The sequence below is a fragment of the Pipistrellus hanaki genome (assembly GCF_964339955.1).
Source record: "Pipistrellus hanaki genome assembly, chromosome: 15".
In the NCBI taxonomy this organism is placed as follows: domain Eukaryota; kingdom Metazoa; phylum Chordata; class Mammalia; order Chiroptera; family Vespertilionidae; genus Pipistrellus; species Pipistrellus hanaki.
Window position 1 is genome coordinate 23,768,946 of NC_140517.1, and position 23,562 is coordinate 23,792,507.

The 23,562-nt window shown below is 39.8% G+C and overlaps 1 protein-coding gene across 1 annotated transcript in view; it reads left to right on the plus strand.

Moving 5' to 3' along the window:
* Window positions 1-461: 461 nt before the first annotated feature.
* USP10 (ubiquitin specific peptidase 10) overlaps window positions 462-23,562 on the plus strand; it is a 51,512-nt gene continuing 28,411 nt past the window's right edge. The window contains 4 exon segments of the mRNA XM_084905561.1: window positions 462-526; window positions 529-584; window positions 17,815-17,883; window positions 22,471-22,531. Of these exon segments, the coding sequence (XP_084761687.1) occupies window positions 469-526; window positions 529-584; window positions 17,815-17,883; window positions 22,471-22,531 (244 nt within the window). The 5' untranslated portion in view covers window positions 462-468.

Sequence of the window (23,562 nt, forward strand, 5' to 3'; positions counted from 1 at the left end):
AGTGAGTAAGGGAATGAATGGATGGAAACGTGATCTTCATACACCAGAGGAGCCCTCTGGGTCTTCAGCGCTCCCTCCGGAGACCCTGGCCCAGGGAGACTCTGGGGCTGGGGCTGGGGCTGCGGCTCCCGGGCACCGGACGTCCCGAGTCCCGCCCCTCAACCACTTCAACAGCCTCCCACCAGGTGAGAGGCCGGGCCCACCTTGGTGCTTTTGATGTTTTCATCTCCCTCCCCTGCGCTTTGCCCCCTTCGGCCCTGCAGCGGGGCTCCGGCGGCTCCAGTGCAGATCCAGGAAAGGGTCGCATCCGCCCCACGGGCGCGGGCTCAGAGTCCACCCTGGGCCGGCGCCCGCCGCGCACGCCCACGCCCACGCCCACCTGTCCGCCGCGCAGGCGCAGCACGCGCCCGGCGCGCCCGGCCCCCCCGCGCCCCGCGGGGCGCCGCGAGTGCGCAGGCGCGGCGGCCGATGCGAGTGTCTATGTGCGGGCGAGAAGATGGCGGCGGCGGGGGAAGCAGCGTGAGCAGTCGGGCGAGCGACGAGGCTCATTGAAACGGGCCGCCATGGCCCTCCGCAGCCCACAGGTAGCTGCCGGCCCGTGCCCTCGGCTGGAAGGGGCCCCCGAGACGCGGCGGACGGGCAGCGGGGCGGGCGGCGGGCGAGCGCCCGCACCCGGCCCGGAGCGAGGCGTGTGGGAGTGGGGGAGGGCGCCGGGACACGCTGCCTGGGACTAGGCCCCGAGCCTCCCGCAGTCTCCGCGCCTCGGCCGCCCGCCCGCCGCCGCGGTCCGCCCCGCGCCGGAGCCGGCCGTGCTCCTGCCGGTAGGAAGCAGCGGGAAGAGGGCGTGGGGGGGGGGGCGAAGGGGTTAAACCTCCCGGGCTGGACCGCGCCGGCTATGGAAACGGGGCCCTTGTCACCCGGAGAGGCAGCCTGGGGGCTTCGGCAGGCCCCTTGGGCGGCGGAGCTCCAAGCACTCCCGTAGCCTCTCTGCCCCGAGCGAGCCACCAGGTGTGGGGATGCCCGGTTTCTCCCCGTCTCCAATAGCTTGATTGACCACGGGGGGGGGGGGGGGGGGGGAGGGGGCTTGGCTTGCTGGTTTACTAGTTTTTACACTCAAATTAAGGAGCATCCTTGGGTTACTGTATGGACCATGTTAAATTCATTAACAAGAAAACTAAAAATAAGTCTCCAGGACTGTACTCTTACCCGCGAGTGACATCTTTTGCACGAATCCATGTCAGCCTGCCTGACACTATGCACCCTGTCACAATAGTATCCACAGGTTAGGGATGTTTGTAATAATCCCAAAGAGGAAAGAAAGTAAAATGCACCTGTGTCGAGTTGAGTTCGAGTCACACTCCTCTCCCCCCCCCCCCATTACAGATACTTTGGATTAAAAAAAAAAAAATCGGCGTGTGTGATTATTTGTCAAATTTGCTGTAGACTGCTGATTTGTTAACATCTAATCCCTAGAAGTTACTGCACTTTTATACCGCCTCAATGTCCTTTTGTGTTAAGTATGGGGGAATGAAACAAAGTAGCCATTGGGTAAACTGGTGGCCGGTAAGTCCCAACCCTTTTCAAGTATTGGCTTTTGTTGCCTTTTTGGAAATGAAGTCGATTTTAATCACTGTTGTAATTAATGCGTGTTGTGGAATTTAAAACGTGAAAACCTTTAAAAAAAGTTAAATCCACAGAGTTGCAGTTTCGTTAAATTATTGGTACTGTAGTTAGTTTGCACTGGAAGTTTCTCCTTTTAACTTTTTGTTCATGTGTACAACTACTCTTTAGTATTTAGTATTGTACTTGGTACAAAAAAGAGACTTAGTAGTTGAACAATTTTTAAAATGTGTAATTAAAAGACTTTTAAGAGATTTGGTATTTGCTTTTTTCTCAACTTAAAATGTGCATGCAAATAGCTTCTTATAGTAAGTATGGACAGGTTCAAGGACATTGTGAACTGAGGTGTGATAGAATAGTCATGGTGTCTGACTTGTGTGGCTCAGTTGGTTGGGTGTCGCTGAACAGCCAAAGGTTACTGTGCTTCGATTCCTGGACCTGGTGATAAGAGTTTTCTCTGTCATCTATGTTACTATCTCTTCCTTTCTTTTTTTGAAATCAATAAAACAAAACAAAACTGTATTTTAAAAGAAAAAATATTCATAGTGATTTTGAAATGAAAAAAGAATGTCAGGCACAATTCACTGCCATTATTATAGGCACTAATCACAATGCAAAATTTATTGAAATGTTAATTAGCAGTGATAATATGTGAACCTAATTGTAATTTTGTTTTCATTCATTGTTCTAGTACTGTATTTATGTTTTATACAACAATATGGCCTATATACATCTTTATAAAATTGGAGTGGCAAAAGTTAGCTGAACATAAATGCTAGCAGCACTTTGGGTTATTCTCTTAAAGCAGTGTTTCCCAAACTTTTGACATATGTGTACCCCTTCTATAATTTTTGTAACGCTGAGTACCCCTCGTACTCATGAGAATGTAGAATTAGGCGCAGCTAAGCTCGGTGCAGTGCATATCCCCACCAAACTCCGGTGCAACGGGTACCCCCACCAAACTCTTCCCGTACCCTTGGGGGTACGCGTACCACACTTTGGGAAACACTGTAAAATTTAAAGTATGGTTTAAATGACATTAAGTTCTAGCATGGAGAATTTAGCAATGGAAATAGTATGATTTCTCTTTTAAAAAATTTTAAAAAATATATATTTTATTGATTTTTTACAGAGAGGAAGGGAGAGGGATTGAGAGTTATTGAAACATCGATGAGAGATAAACATTAATCAGCTGCCTCCGCACACTCCCTTTTGGGGATGTGCCCTTGACTGGAATCAAACCTGGGACCTTTCAGTCTGCAGGCTGACCTCTATCCAATGAGCCAAACCGATTTTGGCTTATTAGTAATTCTTGAAAGAGACATTTTTATTGGAGTCTTCCATAGGAGCAACTGAAGTATATAAAATTATTTATATATAGGATACTTGGAGATTCCTTTTTTCCTTTGCATACTGACAGCAAAATATTGAGACATATACTAAGACTAGTTATGCTATTTAAAGTTTGTGAGTTGATGGTTGTTGCCTCAGTGGTTTCTACAAAACAGCGGTGCAGGGGAATGGTATTCAGGGCCTTGCCCTCATGCTCTGGAGCCCATATTATTGGGACCAGAGTGAACTGAAATCATAGTGAATAATAAGTGGATCTGCCTTGTTCTAAACTCCTCTTAGAGCAAAAGTTAGGATATATATTCCAGACCTTTTTAAAAATGTGGAACTGGCATGATTTAGTAGTGCACACATAGGAAAACTTAAAGGAGAAAATGATTACAAAGCTTAATGGTTATTTACTGCCAAGCCTAGTGACACATTTATTTTATGCTTTCTTTGCTCAGAAGAGACTATTCAAATACTTGAGAAAAGTTGTATCTCTTCTCTACTTGAAGTAGTTACATCAAAGTTATTTTTGTTTGTTTTAGTGTTTTTACAGATTTCAGACATGTGAGTACTTGCTAATAATGGATCTGGTTTTTCAAGTGGCACATTAAAGGTGGTTGATGAGTACATTTCTTATTTTCTGATATACCAAGTAGAAAAATAGGAAGAGTTTGCTTTTGAGTTTGTAATTAGACTTATATTTCTATTAACTGCCACACATACAAAAATCACTGTGGCACAAAACAGGTAAATCTGTTAGCAATGGAATTTACTGGCCTTAGGCCATTGGATTACTGTCATTTGTCACGTTAGTGCTATTTCAGCAGTGTAGATGTTCATTTTCAAAGACTTACATGTGCGTGGACTGCAGTTTTCCTGTTTATTGAATTGATCTTCCAAAAAGTCTTTCTATGACCATTTCTGTCCACTGGCTGGATTAATAATTTGTGTAGGTATACTAGTAATAAAGGTTGTCTAAGGGGTATATTCATAGTGTTTGTTTCAAGACTCAAACATTGTAGAATCTATCATAAACCTAGATGTGGAGTCTTCAGAATGTAGACTTGTCACAAGCTGGCTACTTTCTATTTGAAAGCTCCTTCAGCCTTACCCCAATTTCAGCAGAAGACCTGAGAAACCAGAGGCTGTCAGCCGGTTTCAGCCGTGACATTACATTTAGTCCTTGACTTTCCCCCATATTTGATGATGGTGGATTTTTGTCTCCCCTTTTGTCTTTATGAAGAAAACATTAACGATTCAGTAATTGACATGTGGAGGATATTGTGCAATGTATAAACTACATGGTTTATAAAGTGCCATGGCTGGTTTGACCCTTGCAGCAACTCTATAACATATTATTACCGTTTTACACAAGTAAAGTGAGACTCAGAGAGGCTGTGACATGGCTTTTAAAGTGAGTAATCAAGGACTTAAAAGCAGGGCTTTGAACTTCTAAATTCTTTGCCTGTTTTACTTTACCAAGCTGCTTTTCTAGAAGAGATTGATAAAAGGATAACATTTCATATTATGACTTCCCATAGTAATTCCTCAATGAATGTTTATGATGGACAAATGAATGAAATGAAGATCTAGCCCTAGCTGGTTTGGCTCAGTGGACAGAGCGTTGGCCTACTGACTGAAGGGTCCCAGGTTCGATTCCGGTCAAGGACACATGCCGGTGTTGTGGGCTTGATCCTCAGTAGGGGATGTGCAGGAGGCAGCCAATCATTGATGTTTCTCTCTTTCCTTCTCCCTTCCTCTCTGAAATCAATAAAAAATTTAAATGTTTAAAGATGGAATATGTTACTAATATGTTAATAATTATTAATTACTAAATACTGTCAAGGGATGCATTTTGTTATAAATTCTTATTAAGGCATGCTAGTTCTAAAACATGCAAACAATATATAAGTATGTAAGTTAAAAAATATAAGTCAATCTCTTCCTCTCATCCTCATTCTTCAGTTTGATATGTATTTCTATGTTTTTTTCTGTTAGGACATTTATTTATTGGGTGATTGTTCTATTGTTCATCACACAGTTCTAAGCAGATAGTCATTGAACTGAGTTTTTTGGAGCAAATCTTATCTTTAAAATTACTGAAGGCACCTATTCAAATATAGTTTTCTTAGTTTTGCCCAATTTTGTCAGGGAATGAAGCAGATATACTGGAGGTAAAAGTGGCTCATTGGGACCCAGTATACTGAGGACTTTGGAAGTGCTATAGAAATTTCTGAGTAACAAAATGTCTAAACAATGTTTTTCTTTAAAAGAAAGGATATTTTGAAGACACTTAGCCCCTTAATTATAACAGTTATATTTGCCAGTTTTTCTGTTGTAAGAGAGGTCTGATTTAAATTCAAATTATTGTTGATGGGTCACCACCGCACTAGAAAAGATTACTGAGAGGACTAACCTTTTGTTGGAGAGATTGTAGGTCACCAGCCTGAGTGAATAGTGGGGAATTGGGTAATTACCTTGGGTATATTCCTATCTTCAAAATCAGGTTTTCTTCTCCTCTCCCTTTTGTTTTTATCAAAATAGCACAACGGCAAAAAAGAAAGCACTCTCCTCCCCCTCCCCACCTCAGGCCCACCTCCCCAGAGACAACTGTATTCAGCCATCCACTTCTGACTAATCAAATGCAAAACCAGGCCTTCTAAGGGTAGCATTCCATTTCATTTGGAATTAATTTTTAGGACATCAGACCCTTATTCAGAAGTACAAATGTATGTCTTGTGTGGTTGTTCAAAAATTTTTGGTGGCTGGGCATTAGCAATATAGAGTTGAAAAGGAGAGTTTCTGTGCTTTAGAAATTAACTGAATAGTGGGGAGAGAAATCGGGTAATTGATGAGTCCTGTTTAGGGTGGTAATTCCCGTAACAGAGGTGTGAACACCATAGTCAAGAGCATTCATTCATTCATTCATCACATAGTTATTGAGTGGCTCCTGTGTACCAGGCACTGAAGATGGAGTGATGAGCAAAAACAGTCATTGTCCCTCTTTCAGGGAGCTTGCTGTCTAGTGAGGGAGACAGTGCTCCTCAGATAATCACAGTAATGTGTGTATTATTCCTAACAGAAATGTGTCCAGAAGGAAGGGAACACAGTCTATTGGCATAGCCTGAGGAAGTCAAGAAATGATTTTCCCAGAATTGGTACCTTAGCCGAGAGCTTGAGACCATGGGAACAACATGTGCCTTGTCCCTGTGACTGGAGTGAGTTTGGAGCGTTTAAGGGTCTCAGAGAAAACCAGTGTGTCTTGAGCTCAGTGCTGAAGATGGGAAGTAGATAGCAACCTTGCATCCTTTCTTTTTTTAAATATATTTTATTGATTTTTTTTTTCTTTTTTTTTTTCTTTTCTTTTTTTTTTCTTTTACAGAGAGGAAGGGAGAGCGATAGAGAGTTAGAAACACCGATGAGAGAGAAACATCCATCAGCTGTCTCCTGCACACCTCCTACTGGGTATGAGCCTGCAACCAAGATACATGCCCTTGACCAGAATTGAACCAGGGGTCTTTCAGTCTGCATGCCGGTGCTCTCTCCACTGAGCCAAACTGGTTTCGGCCCTTGTATCCTTTCTTAGAAGATACTGTCTACCTTGAGAAAAACGTGAAGAAGGCATGGTACAGCACATGACTACAGAATCTCAAAATCGGATTGTATTTTGGCTTATACTCTCACTGCCCTATGTAGAATAGACTAGCAGGGTCACAGTATCAATAAGATCAGCAGGAGAATTTTTGCACTTTTGACTAGGGAGGTTGTAGTAGATAAAAATGGCATAATCTAAGAGATAATTGGGTGTATAGTAAAATGGTTTGAAAAAAGGAGAGTCTAACTGTAAGGAGAAGCTGGGAAGATGTTTCATCTTTTCCCACTTAATCTGTTGACCACTTTCTCATGAATGGGATTAACTAAATCATATTTTGAACAAAATTTTTTAAAATTTCTCCAATCTAGTTTAAGTGTGAACAACAACCAAGAATACAGGTTGTAACATTCTGAGAAGTGACATTATCTAATTTTAGCATTGAGTGGAATGAATTGTGGAAACAGAAGCAGCTGAAAAACTTGAAAGTTTTTGAAGATCCACCACATTGGATCTTCACAATGAGATTTTAGTTTTGTTGAAGTTCATTAACTAACTGATTAATTCCTTCTTATCAAACTCACTGTATGCTGTAGTGTTTGCTGGAGTGTTTGTTGGGGTTTGTAAGTTGTAAAACACAATTACAAAAATATACGTAAGGGTGAAAATGTTCCCCAAAGCTACAGATGCTTTACAGATGACTGCTGTGCTCCATATCATGAAACGGGCCTAATGATCAGCATGGGAGCAGCACAGACTCCACCACAGCTCATTTTAACAGTGACTGTCTAATGGCCCAGAGAGTCGGAACTAACTTTCTAATTCACTCTGAAGATGGGTTGGGTCAAAATCTCTTTGGGGATGTGTGTACATAGCCAGCCAATTTGCCATCAGAAGCTCTGCTGCTTTATTTGGTTACTGGTCATGAATTTATCAGCTTAAGAAATCTTTGCCTTCTAGTTTTTCACAAACTGGTGCTAAAAAAATAATTGCTCTTGATTCTTTTTTAAAAATATATTTTTAAATTGATTTCAGAGAGGAAGAGAGAGGGAGAGAGAGAAATAGAAGCATCTATGATGAGGGACTCATTGATTGGCTGCCTCCTCCACACCCCCTACTGGGGATCAAGCCTGCAACTCAAGCATGTGCCCTGACTGGAAATCGGGCTGTGACCTCCTGGCTCAACCACTGAGCCATGCTGGCTGGGCTGTTCTTGGTTCTTATAGAACTCTTGGCTTTTCCATGTAATAACTGCACAGTGTGAGGTAAAGTGCCAGGAATATAAACTTTTTTTTTTCATCTGTGACTAGAGTTCTGTTTAGTGAGAAAGGTAAGGGGGGAAAAAATCTTCTAGTTTTGGCTGGAAGCTTAGCTGAATATAACTTGAACTTGACACAATGATTCTGTAGCAGTATTCTAATAATCACCGCCCTTGTCCTCCAGCTTCCGCGCGCTTTGTGCTCGCAGGCTTTTTGTCTTCGCCGCGAGCACTCTCCACCCTCTTCCCGCGAAATCTGACCTTTTCGCTGAGCAGTGGGGCACTCCTGTGAGGCCAGGTGTTCGCACCGCCTGGGATCCGCGTTCTGGGGGTTTCAGCTGCTTGGTGGTCTCTGCGGCTGTGGATATTCAGGCCTCTGACACGATCCTATCTTCCTCTCAAGATGGCGAGGTTTCCCTGTCCAAGCCTTTAGGTAGCTCCGGGCAGGGAAGTAGCCCGCGTGGGTGCTTGCCTGTGAGGGGTACCTCCGTCAGCGGCCCCCCAGCAGTTTCTTCTGGTGTTCGCTGTCTCCCAGCTTGCTAATAAACACTCACAGCACAAGACCATCAGTTGCTCTCTCTTTCTGCTTCAGGAGAGGGCTCAGAATCCGCCCATGTATTCTTCCGCCATCTTACCTCCCAAGAGCTCCACTTTTGAGACTTGTAGCAGTATTCTAGCAATGATTAGACCTGGACACAGTTACCAGGACTGAGTTTGGAAAGAGTTTGCCTCTCATCCCAAGGTGCATGTTGAACAAATGAGTGTTTTTTTTTTTTTTTTTTTTAATATTTTTATTGATTTTAGAGAGGAAGAGAGAGGGAGAGCTAGAAGCATCAATAATGGAAGAGAATCATTGCTTGGCTGCCTCCTGTAAGTTCCACACTGGGGATCAAGCCTGCAACCCAGGCATGTGCCCTGACTGGGAATCGAACCATGACCTCCTGGTTCATAGGTCAATGCTCAACCACTGAGCCACACTGCCAGACCAAATAAGTTTTTTTACTTTTATTTTTTAAGGTGGAAGAAAGTTAAAGTACATTTTGTTTCTTTGCCATTGAATTCTTCTTGGGTGGTAGATTTGAGTTAGCTCTGTTAATTAGTTCATCACTTCTCTATGAAAAAGGAAAGGAATCCCATGTATGTGGCTTTGAGAGCCCTGTGGACTTTGATTCTGTAGGTGCTTCACCTTTTCTCCTGTGGTCAGTTGGCCATTCGAGGAGGCCTGGAGCCTGCTGGGCCTGTGTTGGCCCCGTGCCCGGGATGGTGAAAAGAAGACATGGCCCTGCTTGGTGAAGGTAACCGGACAGATGGTCATCTAACTAGAGCCCTGCAGGTGCCCTTAAGTAGGAGTTCAGGGGTCCTGAGGGTGATCTGATGGGCCCAGGAAGGCTTTTTTTTTTTAATTAAAAAAAAAAAAAAAAAAAAAAAAAAAAATATATATATATATATATATATATATATATATATATATATATATATAAAATTGATATTTTACAGAGAGGAAGGGAGAGAGATAGAGAGCTAGAAACGTCGATGAGAGAGAAACATCGACCAGCTGCCTCCTGCACACCCCCCACCGGGGACGTGCCCGCAACCCATGTACATGCCCTGGACTGGAATCGAACCTGGGATCTCTCAGTCCGCAGACCGATGCTCTACCACTGAGCCAAACCGGTTTCAGCAAGGCTTTTTTTTTTTTTTTTAATATGTGTGTTCTGGTTCTCCAGTGCTTCCACTGCCTAGCACAGCATCTTGTCTTAACTGTGTGTCAAATGGATAAGTTGACAGAGGGACCAGTTGAAGGAAATAAAACCTTTATTCAGTATGTTCGGGGCTGTATGTGAGTTTGTTTTGTTGTTTCTGGTTCTGGCAATGAAGAACAGGACCATAGCATACAGATCCATGATTAAGAAGAGGTGGGCTGCTAGTCTTATTTCAGATTGATGATAATTTCTGCAATAAGAATGCATGGGTGACCTCTAAGCTTCCTTTAAGATTTTTCAAGGATTCTCTGTATCTCTGTTACGTAGTTTCTTCAATCCAAGTGCCTGACCTGTATTTCAGATATATCTCTCTCTCTTGTTTCATTCTCTGGGCTGTTTTTTTTTTTTTTTTTTTTTTTTTTTTTTTAAAAAGGTAGTTCATAGGACAGTTATTGATGCAAATAAAATGTTTTTACCATAGCTTTCCCATGCCCAGTTGGTAGGCCATGGCAGTGATCCTTTGTTGACATGGCAAGAGCAAATGCCCTTATACCCTAAAATTGAGAGCCAAGGAGATGTCAGCCTTCAGGTAGAAAGCCTGTGTGTCAGTGATGAGCTTGGGAAGAGAACTTCAGTTGGCTCACCTGTTATTTTTATATTTGCCATCTTTTTCACCGTAAATATTCCAGCCAGTGTCGTCATTAATCCACTAGTGTGGTTTTTTTTTTGTTTTTTTTTAAAAATATTTCCTTTCATGTGTTTAAATTTTTAGTTAGTTTACATTCGGTATTATTTTGTGTTAGTTTTAGGTGTATGGATCCATTTTTTTAGTTGTTTCTGATTGTGAGTTGAATCTTTTCTCAGATCTAATTAAAACACAATAATAAATTGAAGGATAAATGTCTTTTAATTCATTAATTATTTTGGAGGCATAGCTGGAGTTATATTTTGCTAAGTAATATAGAAGAATAATTTGTATTAATTGAAAACACTACTTCCTGCTCTGGCCGGTGTGGTCCAGTTGGTTGGGCATCGTCCCATGCACTGAAAGGTCACTGGTTTGATTCCAGGTTGGCACATGCCCAGAGTTGGGGGCTCAATCCTAGGTAGAGGGAGTGTAGGAGGCAGCCAATCAATGATTTGCTCTCACATATATGTTTATCTCTTTTTTTCCCTCTTTCTAAAATAAGCAAAAAAAAATTTGAAATACTTCTATTGATATGTCAGAGTGACATGGCAAATCCTTAGCTCTCAGCATTCGTTTTGCATTCTTTATTTTAAACAGATAGTAATTTTGCATCTTTTACTGCTTCTAAGTAACTTTGGTTTTCATTAACAACCAAAGCATCTCATAAAGGGAACATTCTGTACTTCCTCCTTAAAATTGGAAGGAGAGGTGTGTATGTATAACTAACATAAATACTTCTTGTTAGGCATCTCTAGATTTTCCAAGGTATTTGAAGAGACCATTGGCAAGCAACTCAGAAGAAAATCATTTATGTAGAAGCTCTGATTCAGTGATGCACCTTCCTTTCTAGCAGGTGGCCTTCACAGCCAAGCTTTTGTTGGTTTGGTTCCAGCATATTTCATTAAGTGAGAAATCCTGTAGAACAGATGTGTTTACAAGTTTTTGCCCATGTAGCACTCTGTTTAATGAAACACTGGAGTTTTGATTCAGTGTTGTTGGCAGTAGTTGTACATGTGTGCAGTGTGGGGTTTGAGTAGGTGGTCAGGGGATTCAGGCAATTATAAAGGCTCAGCTACGTGCCAACGATCTGAGGTGGTAATTGAAAGATGATGACACAGAGGCTTAAATAAAGGCAGGCACCCTTATAGTGACAGCATGGAGCAAAATACAAATATGCACAGTAGTTCAGGTGGTGTTGTGTATCACTAGTAAGAATGTTTGGACTAAGGAACATGAAATCTTAAAAAATAAAAACAAACCCAAATCTGAGATCATAGGACAGTTATTACATGTTTGCAAATACAGAGCACTTAAGAATTCTATTTATGTAAATGAAAGATTAATTCTATGGTCATTGGTATTCAAGAGCTGTTTTATAATACAGCTTACCCTCATTTGTAGATCTTATTGTGTTACACTTTTACAATGAATGTACCCATTTTAAGCTTGCAGTTGATTTTTTAAAACATTTTTATTGGTTTTTGAGAGAAAGTGAGAGGGAAAGATATATACATCAATGATGAAAATCATTAATTGGCTGCCTCCTGCACACCCCTAGTGGGGATCAAGCCCACAACCCACATGTGCCCTTGACTGGAATTCTGCAGGCGGATGCTCTATCTACTGAGCCAAGCCGGCTAGGGCTAAAGTTTTCTTTAAAGCTAAATTTCCTTCATGATATTTAATTTAAAAATTAGATAAATATCTTAATTATATTTAAAGATTATACTTAAAAATGAAAACTTTGCTCCTGGCTGGAACTTCTTTGGTGATGGTTAAAAACATTAAAAACCAGTCAGAGCAGTCAAATTAAAATTTTGTCAGTCCAGTTATGACTTCTAAACTACCATTGTGAATATGAAAAGGTTATCATTCCTTATCCCTAGAACTTAATTTGTTGTGGTTTTTCTGTTTTCTTTTTCCTGAATTCATTTGTTCAACAAAGTATTTTAAGCACCCATTGGGGCTTGACAGGGTTGGTGCTGGCTGGGTCTGGATCTAGCCCAATGGGGGTGGGGCTGGCCAGGTTTGGGTCTCCCGAGATTTCAAGGCCCATGTGGGTGGGCAGGGACTTCACTCTGGTTCTCGTGACATGCCCCAGGCTCTGACAGGAGGAAGGTTTTCATATACATTTTACTAATTTTCTTTAATCTCTGACACTTCTATTACAGAGAAAGGGCAAATAGCAATATTAAAATATTTCCTCTAATCCCTTTTAATGTGCATGAATTTTGTGCACCGGTCACTAGTAATAGTATATGTCCGTGAATTTCACCCATTTAAAGTACATTGTTTGATGAGTTCTAACAAATGTATATGTGTAATTAAACTCCACAGTTAGGACAACCATTTTTACCATTTCCATCACTCCCAAAAGCTCCCCAAAGTTTCCCTTGTGCCCCCTTGCAATCTGTCTTCATTTGTCCTTGGCCCCAGCAAAGATAGAACCATGGTTGATCTTTGAATAACTCAGGGGTAGAGGCGCTGACTCCCATAGTAAAATTTTGCATATAATTTTTGACTCCCCAAAACTTAAGTTGTCTCTTGCCATCAGTCAGCCCTCGGCATTTGAGGACTTCCAACCAAGGATCAAAAACAGTACAGGTATTTATTTTTAAAAAAAAATTCATGTAAGTAGACCTCTGCAGCTCAAATCTGTGTTGTTCAAGGGTCATATGTATTTGTTTCGGTTTTCTTTTGTATTGACAGTCTTTTTTCTTTTTGCCCCTCCCCTCCTCCCTCTCCCTCACCCTCCCCTTTCCTCCACCCCCCTTTCCTTTTCTTCCCTTCCACTCCCTTCCCCTCCCCTAGTCTCATCTCTCCCCCTTACCCTATTTAGCACTTAGGTGTTTGTAATGGTTGTGAAAACAGATGGAATCTTCCCTAAAATTATCAGCTGTGTTCCATGTGATAAAAATTCTATATAGCAAGTTATTGAATAATGAGTGTTGTTTCTATTATCTTGCTGTTTAGTACTAGTTTAGCAAGTTAAAATTTAACTGTCATTGTGTAATATAACTAATTCAGACATGAGACTGGAAAGTTGGCTTTTTGTTAAATGAATCAGGTTCTCCAATTTGGAGATGCAGTCTAAAAACAAGTTTTAGCCCAGAATCTCCATGAAAGCGCTTAGAGTATATTAAAGCCAACCTATTAAAAATCCTACTTTGGAAGGTGAGAGGATATCTTCTGATAGGACTTTAAGGATATCTCCTGATGGGACTTTAATAGAATAAAATACACAAACCATGTGAAACTAGACACTAAATTGTAGTACTTTGACATTTGAATCCTAAGGAGGGTCGCTGTCTGTGGATGTGACTTCATTACACAATTTATCCATTTTTGGGACTTCTCTGCCCCAGGAAAGTAAAGCAGAATTCTGCTACTACCCAGTCGGTTGAGGAATAAGCCTTTCTCTGCCTCCCTCTTTCTTTTGTCTCTTTCTCTTTCTTTCCCTCCCTCCCTTTTTTCATTCCCATTTGTAACACTCATTGCAACTTGCAGTACACTTACTTGCACTGTTAGAAAACTAAATCACTGTGTCCTGAACCCTGTGTTTGTCTAATTCAAAGTTTATTCTCATAATTGAGTACATTTCACTGTGGATAGTTGGTGCTCAATACACATTGTTAAATCAACAAAATTCCTGCTGTGCTCTGACTGTTTAAACAATGTCATCCCCAGATGCCCTCAAAACCACCCACATAGCTTTCCAAATTGAAAGTGCCTTGTGACTGTTTAATAGCTACCAGTTAGTACCCATCAAGTATGGGACTGTGATCAATAACATTTAGTAAATAAGTTAAAATGTTTATTTTTATGCAAGTACTGACCTGATACTTTTTACTTTATTTATTTTGAGATATAACTCACATGTAATAGAATTCATATATTTAAATAAGTATACTAGTACATTTCAGTGGTTTTTAGTGTGTTTGAAGAGTTGTGCAACTATCATCACAATCAATTTCACTCCCAAAAACCCATACCTATTAGCAATGGATTCCCCTGCCTTTACCTCCCAGCTCCTGGCAACCACAATCTACTTTCTGTATCTAGGGATTTGCCTTTTCTGGACATTTTATATGAATGGAATTATACAACATGTGGTTCTTTGAGTCTGGCTTCTTTCACTCAGCATCATGCTTTCAGGGTCCATCGAGGGGGTAGCCTGAATTACCAGTAGTGTGAGAATATTTCCAAACCGGTGTTTCTTAGTCTTTGTTAGATCCAGGAGATCCTCTGGAACTGGGAAGGACTTTGGAGGTTGTCTAGTCCCGCATCCCCTCATTTTAGAGATTAAGGCGTTTATTACTCAAAATAGTTTATTAGTTTTTAATATTTCTTTTATCCCAAATTCAGTTTCCTTGGGTCCGGAAACCAGGGAGAAGACTGTATTTCCTTTTATCTGTGACTTGGTTCTGTCCTTTGACCCCGTGAGGCTTGACTTTGGGTCTGTACGCGGGAGTTGTTTCTGAATAGTCAGTCATCTGACTGTCGTGGAACCTGTGAAGTAGGATGCACATGCAGCCAACTGTGTATTGATCACTGCCTTTGTATCTTAATGTTTACCTCAGAGGCTGATCTCCTGTTTCCATGAGTTTTGGAAAACAGAGAACATTGATTGGGTAGCACCCTGCACATGCATTCACACTTCTAGAGACGAAGTTTTGGAAGCTTGATTGAAGACTTAGTATGCTGTACTGCAATGCCTCCTGGTGCCATGCTGTAGTGGTAGTCCTCTATTTCTACTTTCAGAAAGTGGTGTTTCCTGTGGATCTTAGGTCTGTGGAGAAATGCAGGGAAACAGCAAACACCTCTCTTCCTCCATTTTCCTTTGGCGGAAAAATCTTTGCATTTCCTTTAGCACAAACTGATATTTTCAGCTTTGCCCAGCCCTATCACTAGGGTTTATAGGGTTTATCACTGGGCCCAGGGGCTGTGCATCAGGGAGGTGTCTTGTTTCCATCCTAACTGTGTTGTGGACATGCCCTCTTTTTCTCAAGTATTTCTTACATATGTGTTTTTCATGTCCTCCTAGAAAGGATGAGAAAATAATAAGACATGAGAACAGTGGGAGTTCTGTAAGCCTGAGCTGGGGTCAGGTGAACGTGAGGGGAGCTTTCTTCCTTTTGGGGGTTGGTGGAGTGGGGAGAAGAGTTACTCTGCCTCCTAGGCGCACTTCCTTAAGGGGCGTGGAGAAGTTGGACGGCCTGGTGGTGTGTTCTCCTTTCCTGTGGGCGTCATGGCAGTTGGGAAAGGAACACTTGATGTAGCTTTCATGACTCCATTATTCACCTACCTCTGGTGGGAATTGCTTGAAATCTAGATCAATTTTCAGTTTTGCCTTACTTTATTTGGTGCAGCTATTAGAAGAGGAGCATTCCTGTAATGTGGTGTGACCAACAGAGGAGCTTCAGGCACTTCCTATTGTTTCATACTCACAGCACCCATTTGTTGAGCATCTGTGCTAGTTTGTGCTAAGTCCTGCACCAAGCTTTGGAAATGCACTTATTTGTTCCTCCTGTTTAGTTTCCCATGCAAACTTAATTGTCCTATGTTTTTTTTTTTTTGTTTTTTTTTTTAATATATATTTTTATTGATTTTTTTACAGAGAGGAAGAGAGAGGGATAGTTAGAAACATTGATGAGAGAGAATCATCGATCAGCTGCCTCTTGCACACCCCCCTAATGGGAATGTGCCCGCAACCAAGGTACATGTCCTTGACCAGAATCGAACCCGGGACCTTTCAGTCCGCAGGCTGACGCTCTATCCGCTGAGCCAAACCGGTTTCGGCAGTTGTCCTATGTTTTAACTCACTCTGCTCTTACAGGACAAACTGATTCATGTGGTCAGTGGCATTTTCTTCCCCACTGATTATAAATCCTGTAAAATCAGACACAGAATCATCTTCATTTTTTTTTTTTTACCCAAACAATATTTTCCCCCTAAAAATCAACTTTAAAAAATCCTCTAAAGGAAAGAGAATGTTTCACGCTTACATAAATAAGGAGATAAAGTTTTTCCTTGACAGTTTTCATGGCAAATTTCTGTATCTGTTTGAGTGACCAAAGGTCATGCTTCTTAAAACCCACTCCCTGGATGTTTTTGTGGACTTTTGTATGTATATGTAAATCATTATGTCAAGATGTTTTTGTTTTTTTAAAATATGTATTTACAGTTTTGGTAGCTACTGCAAGAGAGCCATCCAGAAATGTTTCCCCCAGAATATCAATGCATTCTTATCAATAGGCTGTGAGAGTTATTTATTCACATTTACAACAATAATGGGTAATATCCATTCATATAACACTTGATTGCTGGTTATTTTTGAATCACATGCTTGTAAATTTCCCTGTAAGTTATTAGATTGTCAGCTTTATTATAGCAGAGGATCTGTTTTTATCATTTTTATTCCTAGTACTGATTATGGTGCAAAGCACTTAGTAGGTGTTAGTTTCCAGTTAAATGAATGAGTAATCAGTGAGTGATTGTCTTTTGTAGAAATCCAGTCACATTTATTCTTATTAGTGATTTATTTCTTGGAGCTCCAGGGAGAGTATGAATTGCCATACACTTGTTAAACTTGCTTCCATGCAGTTTAACCATTTTTTTCCTTTGTGTGTGTTTCTTTTCTTTTTTTCTTCTTTTTAAACCATTTATTTTTACAGAAAGTCACATTCTGAATTCTATGCAGTGAAGTTACATAATTAGGTTTGTGTCTGTCAAGTAATGTTTATCTGTGCATCAAGTGTCAGTGGATTTTTAAAGATAAAAATTGCATACATACTCGTATTTTAAAAAATAATTTCGATCATTAGCATGTTCCTTTTTATTTTTATTTTTCTATCTTCCCATTTGAACCACATTTTCTGCTTTTCTTTAGTATGTATGGCAGAAAAAAAAAAAATGGAAGTGGTAACATGAGTCAGCAGAAAGGTAAATAGAACTCCAACTGGAAATGTTTGTGAATCAAAAAATTGTCCTGCAAGCAGGACTCTGCTTATGAGTTTGGTGTACAAAACTGACCTGTTTCAAAATAAGCATTAACCGTTTCAGAGTTTTCTTTGACAGTTTTGTAGAAAAGGCTAAGTCAGCGTTTTTCAACCGCTGTTCCGCGGCACACTAGTGTGCCGCGAGATGTTGCCTGGTGTGCCGTAGGTGCAGACAAGACAAGAATTTTATAATTTTTCACTATTTTGTTTACTTAATATTTCATAATAAAGTAATTATAAAATACTTTCTTTGTGTTTATTTGATTCCTATTCAAGAGAATTACTTTATATATAGTCAATATAGGCACAGAGTTAAATTTTTTAACATTTTCTAATGGTGGTGTGCCTCGTGATTTTTTTCATGAAACAAGTGTGCCTTTGCCCAAAAAAGGTTGAAAAACACTGAAGTAGTATTTTTCTTGTTTGTAATTGGAAAAATAGGACACCTAGAAATCTCACTTTATAGACCTTTGATTTAATGAAGGAAGGATCTTGGGCATTCTAGCCTGAATAAATCATAGAATTGTTTTAATATATGAAAGTATATAATTTATATAGTTTATGTGATCAGTAATTCTCTCCCTCGCTCTCCTTTCTCTCTCTCTCTTTTCCTTCAGTATATTTTTGGAGATTTTAGCCCTGATGAATTCAATCAATTCTTTGTGACTCCTCGATCTTCAGTTGAGGTAAGACAAAACTTTATTTTATTGAGTATATGTGTAGATGTAGTTAATGGTTATGTTTTAGTTTTGATTTTTTAATTTATGCTTTTTGATAAGGAATTCCAGGATACAGAAAAGTGCAGGAACTAATATGAGAAATGCCTGAATCCACCAACCAACCAAAAATAAACAAACAAACAACAAAAAAAACTAGTATACACACTTTGAATAATGATAAAGGAAGTGTTTATTAAAATAAATTGCATTTTAAAAATGTAATAGAATCAGGTGTTAAAATGTGTATCCATTTTTTTGGGACATCCTGCATTAACATTTAACTATATTTATAAATGGCAAAACATTACAGATAACAGTTGAAACTTCATTATACCCCTCTTTCATCTTAGTCCCCTATTCCCAGGAAAACGACTCTGCTGAAATTGATACCTATTGTTTTCTGACTGTGGTTTTTAACCATTTATTACATGTGCATGTTATCAACAGATAGTGCATTGTATTGTTTTATATGAAATGTCATATAAATGTTTCATACTATATTCATCATTTTATAGTTTGTTTATTTTAAGCTAATGTTCTTTAGATTTATCTATGCTGATGCATTTTGTTCTTGTTCTTTCATTTTAATTGCCAAATACCATTAATTGAACACATCACAGTTCTTCTTGTTGAGGACCCTTTAGGTCTTTAGGTCTTCTCACTATTACAAAAATGTTGCAATAACCGTATTTGTCATGTCTTTCATGCTCCTCTAGGTTACTCCAGCATATATTCTGGGAAGGACACTGCTGGGTTGTGCAAGTGATAAACATCTTTAGTTTTACTAGGGACTGCTTATCTGCTAAGTGGTTTTTTGTTTTGTTTTTAATCCTCATTCGAGGATCTCCCCCTCCTCCCCCCCCCCCCCCCCAATTGATTTTTCAGAGAGTAGAAGGGGAGTGAGGTAAGGTAGAAAGAGAGAGAAACATCAATGTAAGAGAGATACATCGATTGGTTGCCTGCCACAGGGGCTCTCTGACAGAGGCTGGGGTGAACTGAAACCTAGGTATGTGGCCTTGACCAGGAATTGAACCTGCGACTCTTCTGTGCATAGGCTGACACTAACCACTAAGGCATGCTGGCCAGGGCTCAGTGGTTTTAAATTTAACATCAGCTCATTTAAAAACAAAAAAATCTTGCCTAATTCTCAGTATAGGCATATTTAAGATTTTTGTTAGTAGATTTTAATTTGATGGATTATAAATAGGTTTTAATTTACATTTCCCAGATTACAAATAGTTGAGTGCTTTTTATTATTTTCATGTCTATTGATATATTTCTACTTCTGTGAATTACCTGATGTCTATCTCTTGTCGGTATTTTTTTATCAAGTGTTTTTTCTTTTTCTTATTGACTTATAGGGTTAATAATCTCGGTTCTGCATGTTACAGGTATCTCCTAGCATGAGGGCTTTTAAACTTCATATATGATGCATTCCCCCTCCCCCCGGGTAAAGAGAGCACACTTTTCACTTTAATGTCTTATATATTGACTTTTTTTCCTCATGGTTTATAGATTTTAGGTTTTCAAAAGAATATCTTTAAAGAAATTTTTTCCTTAAGGTAATAAAGACACTTGTTTTCTTCTAAACTCTTAAGGTTTTTGTTTTTACTTTAGCATGTAATACATCTTAAATTGAGGCATTGAATTTTGTATGTGTGTGAATCTAATTTTGTATGCGTGGGAATCTAATATGGCAATAGAAGTGGTCTCAGCACCATTACCTAGAACTTGGCCTTTAGATGTGTAGTACCACCCTGTCAAGTCACATCTCCACATATGCTAGGTTGATTCTGGGTCCCCTGTTCTGTTGGCCTTTTGCTTTGTCTCAATACCATGTTTTAATTGCTGAACCTTGACAGTCTTTCAGCAAGGCATACACCTTCTTATATTTACAAGTTATTTTGGCGTTCTTTCATTCTTAACTCTTCCTTAGGAATTTATGATCAGCACCTCAAATTCCATGAAAAATTCTATTGAAATTTCAATTGTAATTGTGTTAAAGTTGTGGATGAATTTGTAAGAGAATTAACATATTTATGATAATTTCCCTAAACATGATTGTGATATATTTCTCCATTTATTCAGCTTATGAATAACTATGCTAGGAACCCCAGTCATAATCATGTTATTGGTGTTCAAAATAGGGATAGGATGCTAATTCTTCTTGAAACTTCCGACACTCATCATTAGAGACAACACATAGACCTCAACCAGCTACTGAATAACAAGCCCATGATAGCATGGGGTAGGCTGTAGGTGCACAGCACATGCATGTGTGTGTGTGTGGGATGTTAGAATTAAGAGTTATTCTCAGTGGTTTGGTGTCTTAATATTTCAGAGGAGAGACTTAGGGTTTCTGAGGGTCTTTTAGACAGCAGAACAAATGGTGGCAGCACCAAAAATATTTTAAAATATTACCTTATCAAAGGTCCCAAGTCCTGTCTTCTAAGGTGATTTGATTGTATCTAATATAACTAGATTTTGGTTTTGCACATTGCTCAGTTTACTTTTGTGTGTGAGATTTTATGCTCTTTGGTTTTTATATTTTGTTTCTTATAAATAGCTATATAAAGAGGGAACTTTAAGCAAACAATTATTACAGTTTATTCTGCTTTGTATTTTTTAAAATATATTTTTATTAATTTCAGAGAGGAAGGGAAAGGGAGAGAGAGAGATAGAAACATCAGTGATGAGAGAGAATCATTGGTCAGCTGCATCCTGCATGCCCCCTGCTGGGGATTGAGCCCACAACCTGAGCATGTGCCCTTGCCCAGAATCGAACTTGGGACCCTTCAGTCTGCAGGCCAATGCTCTATCCACTGAGCCAAACTGGCCAGGGCTGTTCCTGCTGCGCATTTATTATACCCACTTTCCACAGACTGAAGGACTTCTTGTGAGTGGAGGAGGTTTTGTTGAATTAAAGGTTCCATGTGCCGCTAGAGTAAACAAAGAAACACACTTCTGCGCCCGAACTCATTCCAGCATTCAGTAATTCCCACAGTTACACTCTTAACCAGATTTGTATATATAATAGTAAGTGTTCTAACACACGAACAGAAAATGGCAGTATTGCCCTGGAGTCTGCGGGGCGATAGCTTTTCATATTCTGCTTCTACCATTTAACTAGATTCTGAAATACAGGGACATTAAAAAAAACACACACACAAGTTCTAGTGACTTAAAATTGTATCGATTTCTATCACCAGGGGGCACCCCAGTGTTGTTGGTAGAAAAAGGAAGGCATTCTGTGTCTGGGATTCTGTTAAACAACTTTTGTGGCTGCCGAGGAACATGACCCCTTTTCGTGGTTTCTTCACATGCACCTTTCTGCTCCTTATCTGCTCCTTAATGTTCGCGCCAGCGGTAAACGCTAGAGCATTTGGTGCGAGTGTTTGAATGGTGTGTGGAATGAATGGTCTTTGCACTTCAGGTACAAAGCCAGTGTAGCACATCTCTTGGTACAGAATGCTTTCTCCTTTTGTGTCAGTGTGAAGATTACTGGGGTGCCCCTGCATGGTGGAAATACATGCAGTTTTTAAATCCTGGAAGCAGTCATTTGCTTTTGAATAACACTGCGTTTTCTTAGCTTCTTATTTGTCATTAATTCTCTGGGGAGAGAACTTACTCAGTTACTTGGAGCGATAAGCTTTTATCTCTGATTATTGACTTGACTTCCTAAGAGTTAGTTGGAGAAATCAATTGAGGAAGCCACTTAAGCAGTAGTTCTCAGCAGTAGTGGGCATGGGAATCACCTGGGCGCCTCTGAGTATTGCAGACACATGGGGCCATTGTACTGCCAGTGCTGCAGCAAGCAGAGTTTGAGAAGCATTGTGATTTTTGTTCTTTTGTTCTGCCTTCCGGGAATAGTTATTCGTCTACTTCCTTTGCCATCTAAACTTTCTTATCTCAAACATACGCATTTGAAACATTTTCAGCTCTTAGATACTATGGAATAGCTGGGAAGGAGAAAAATTTGATGTATTTATAATACCTTTCTACAGACACTTGCCATTTTGCATGATCTTTTCCAAACAAGGAATGTGATTTCTAGCTATTAATTTGGTTATTTAAAGCATTGTACTAAAAGGAAGCCACAATTCACACTTTTCTTTCCCAGTGGGGCTGTCTCTATCCTCTGCCCATAGGCCTGGCGGTGCTTACATCTAGTGATAGCGCCCACGAAGTGCTGACTGTCACTAAGTCATCTTTACCAGTGGACAAAGATAAGTGGCAGTGGTATTTATGGACAGTCATTACATCCTGTGAAACAAAGGATATATTATAAGCATTTCATTGAAACAATTTACTTGTTAATTGGAGTTTTGTGGGCTTTCTTTTTGCCTCATTTTTGGATCTATTTAATAACAAATATTTTAAATTATACCTATGATATCCTTTTCTTAAATGAAGATGATTTACTTTTACTGTCTTTCCATGTGTATTATTTTGGTAAAAATGACATAAGTTACATGGATAAAAAGTTTTAATGAAGTAGCATGTGTTGGGTTTTAACATTTTGTTGAATTAAAATTATTTTGATTCCCCATGCAGCTTCCTCCATACAATGGATCAGTGCTGTGTGGCACACAGGCTGCAGGTGAACTACCCGATGGTAAGCTTGTTCTCCTTTATTTTCCCCGTGTGGATGGATTCTGGCCATATGTGCTCAGCCGGCATGTCACCTGGAAACAGGGTTTTCCTTTGTTCATGCTTTTTGAATAAACATTTCATTAAATCTTGATGTTTTGGCTATAAACTGGAGTAGATTTAATCACTGAACCACTTTGACTAGTCACTTTAATTTTATTCTATGCTTCATAGTGTCAGACATTCAAGGTTTAGTTAAGGAAGTAGTTGTTCAGTTCTCTTTTTTTCATTAGCAATTCATCATAACCAGTGCTTTTTGTCAGAGTTCTTTCAGTCTGGGTAAGAGGCTGCTGGGCCCCGAGCTGGCAAATCTCTGAGCATGTGCTCTGGGTATGGCTCAGTGGCAGTTTGAATCTGTTCCTGCAGTTTTACATTTATGACCCTGTCTGTCCAGAATGTTCTTGGAAATTCAGGTAATCTCTTTACCTTCTGGCTTATTAGTGTGTGTTTTTTTTGGTGCTTTTTTTTTTTGTTACATATTTTTGATCTCTGTAATAGACAATGAACTGATTCTGAAGATGGTGCTTGTTGAGATGTAGCGATTTTGTATTATGTGCCTGGTGTTCAAATAACAGCAGAACCCTTATTGCAGGCTACCATTGCACAGGTCAAATTTGTCTAGACCAATTTTCAGTTTGGTTCACGTCAAAGACTCTGGCTGACCTTAAGGAAGCTGAAAGCTAAACCTTTTCTTTTGTTCCCTGTTTTGTTAACAAGATCAGACCAGTGAAAGGAGTTTTAATTATAATTTAGGTTTAAATGTAAACATTGAAAAGGCTATGTAAACTCTTTATAGTAAAATCAGAAAGTGGTTATATCTAAAATTATCAGCAATTTTATAAGAAACAGTGATACAGGAAATCATGAGGGAAAGAGCAGTTCTAATGATGCCTTAGGTTGAGAATAAAGTAAATGAAGCTAGAGGGACCCAAAGGCCCTGGCCCTGCTGCCCAGCCTCTGGAGCAGTGTTTTTATCTGTTTCAGTTGGATTTCTCT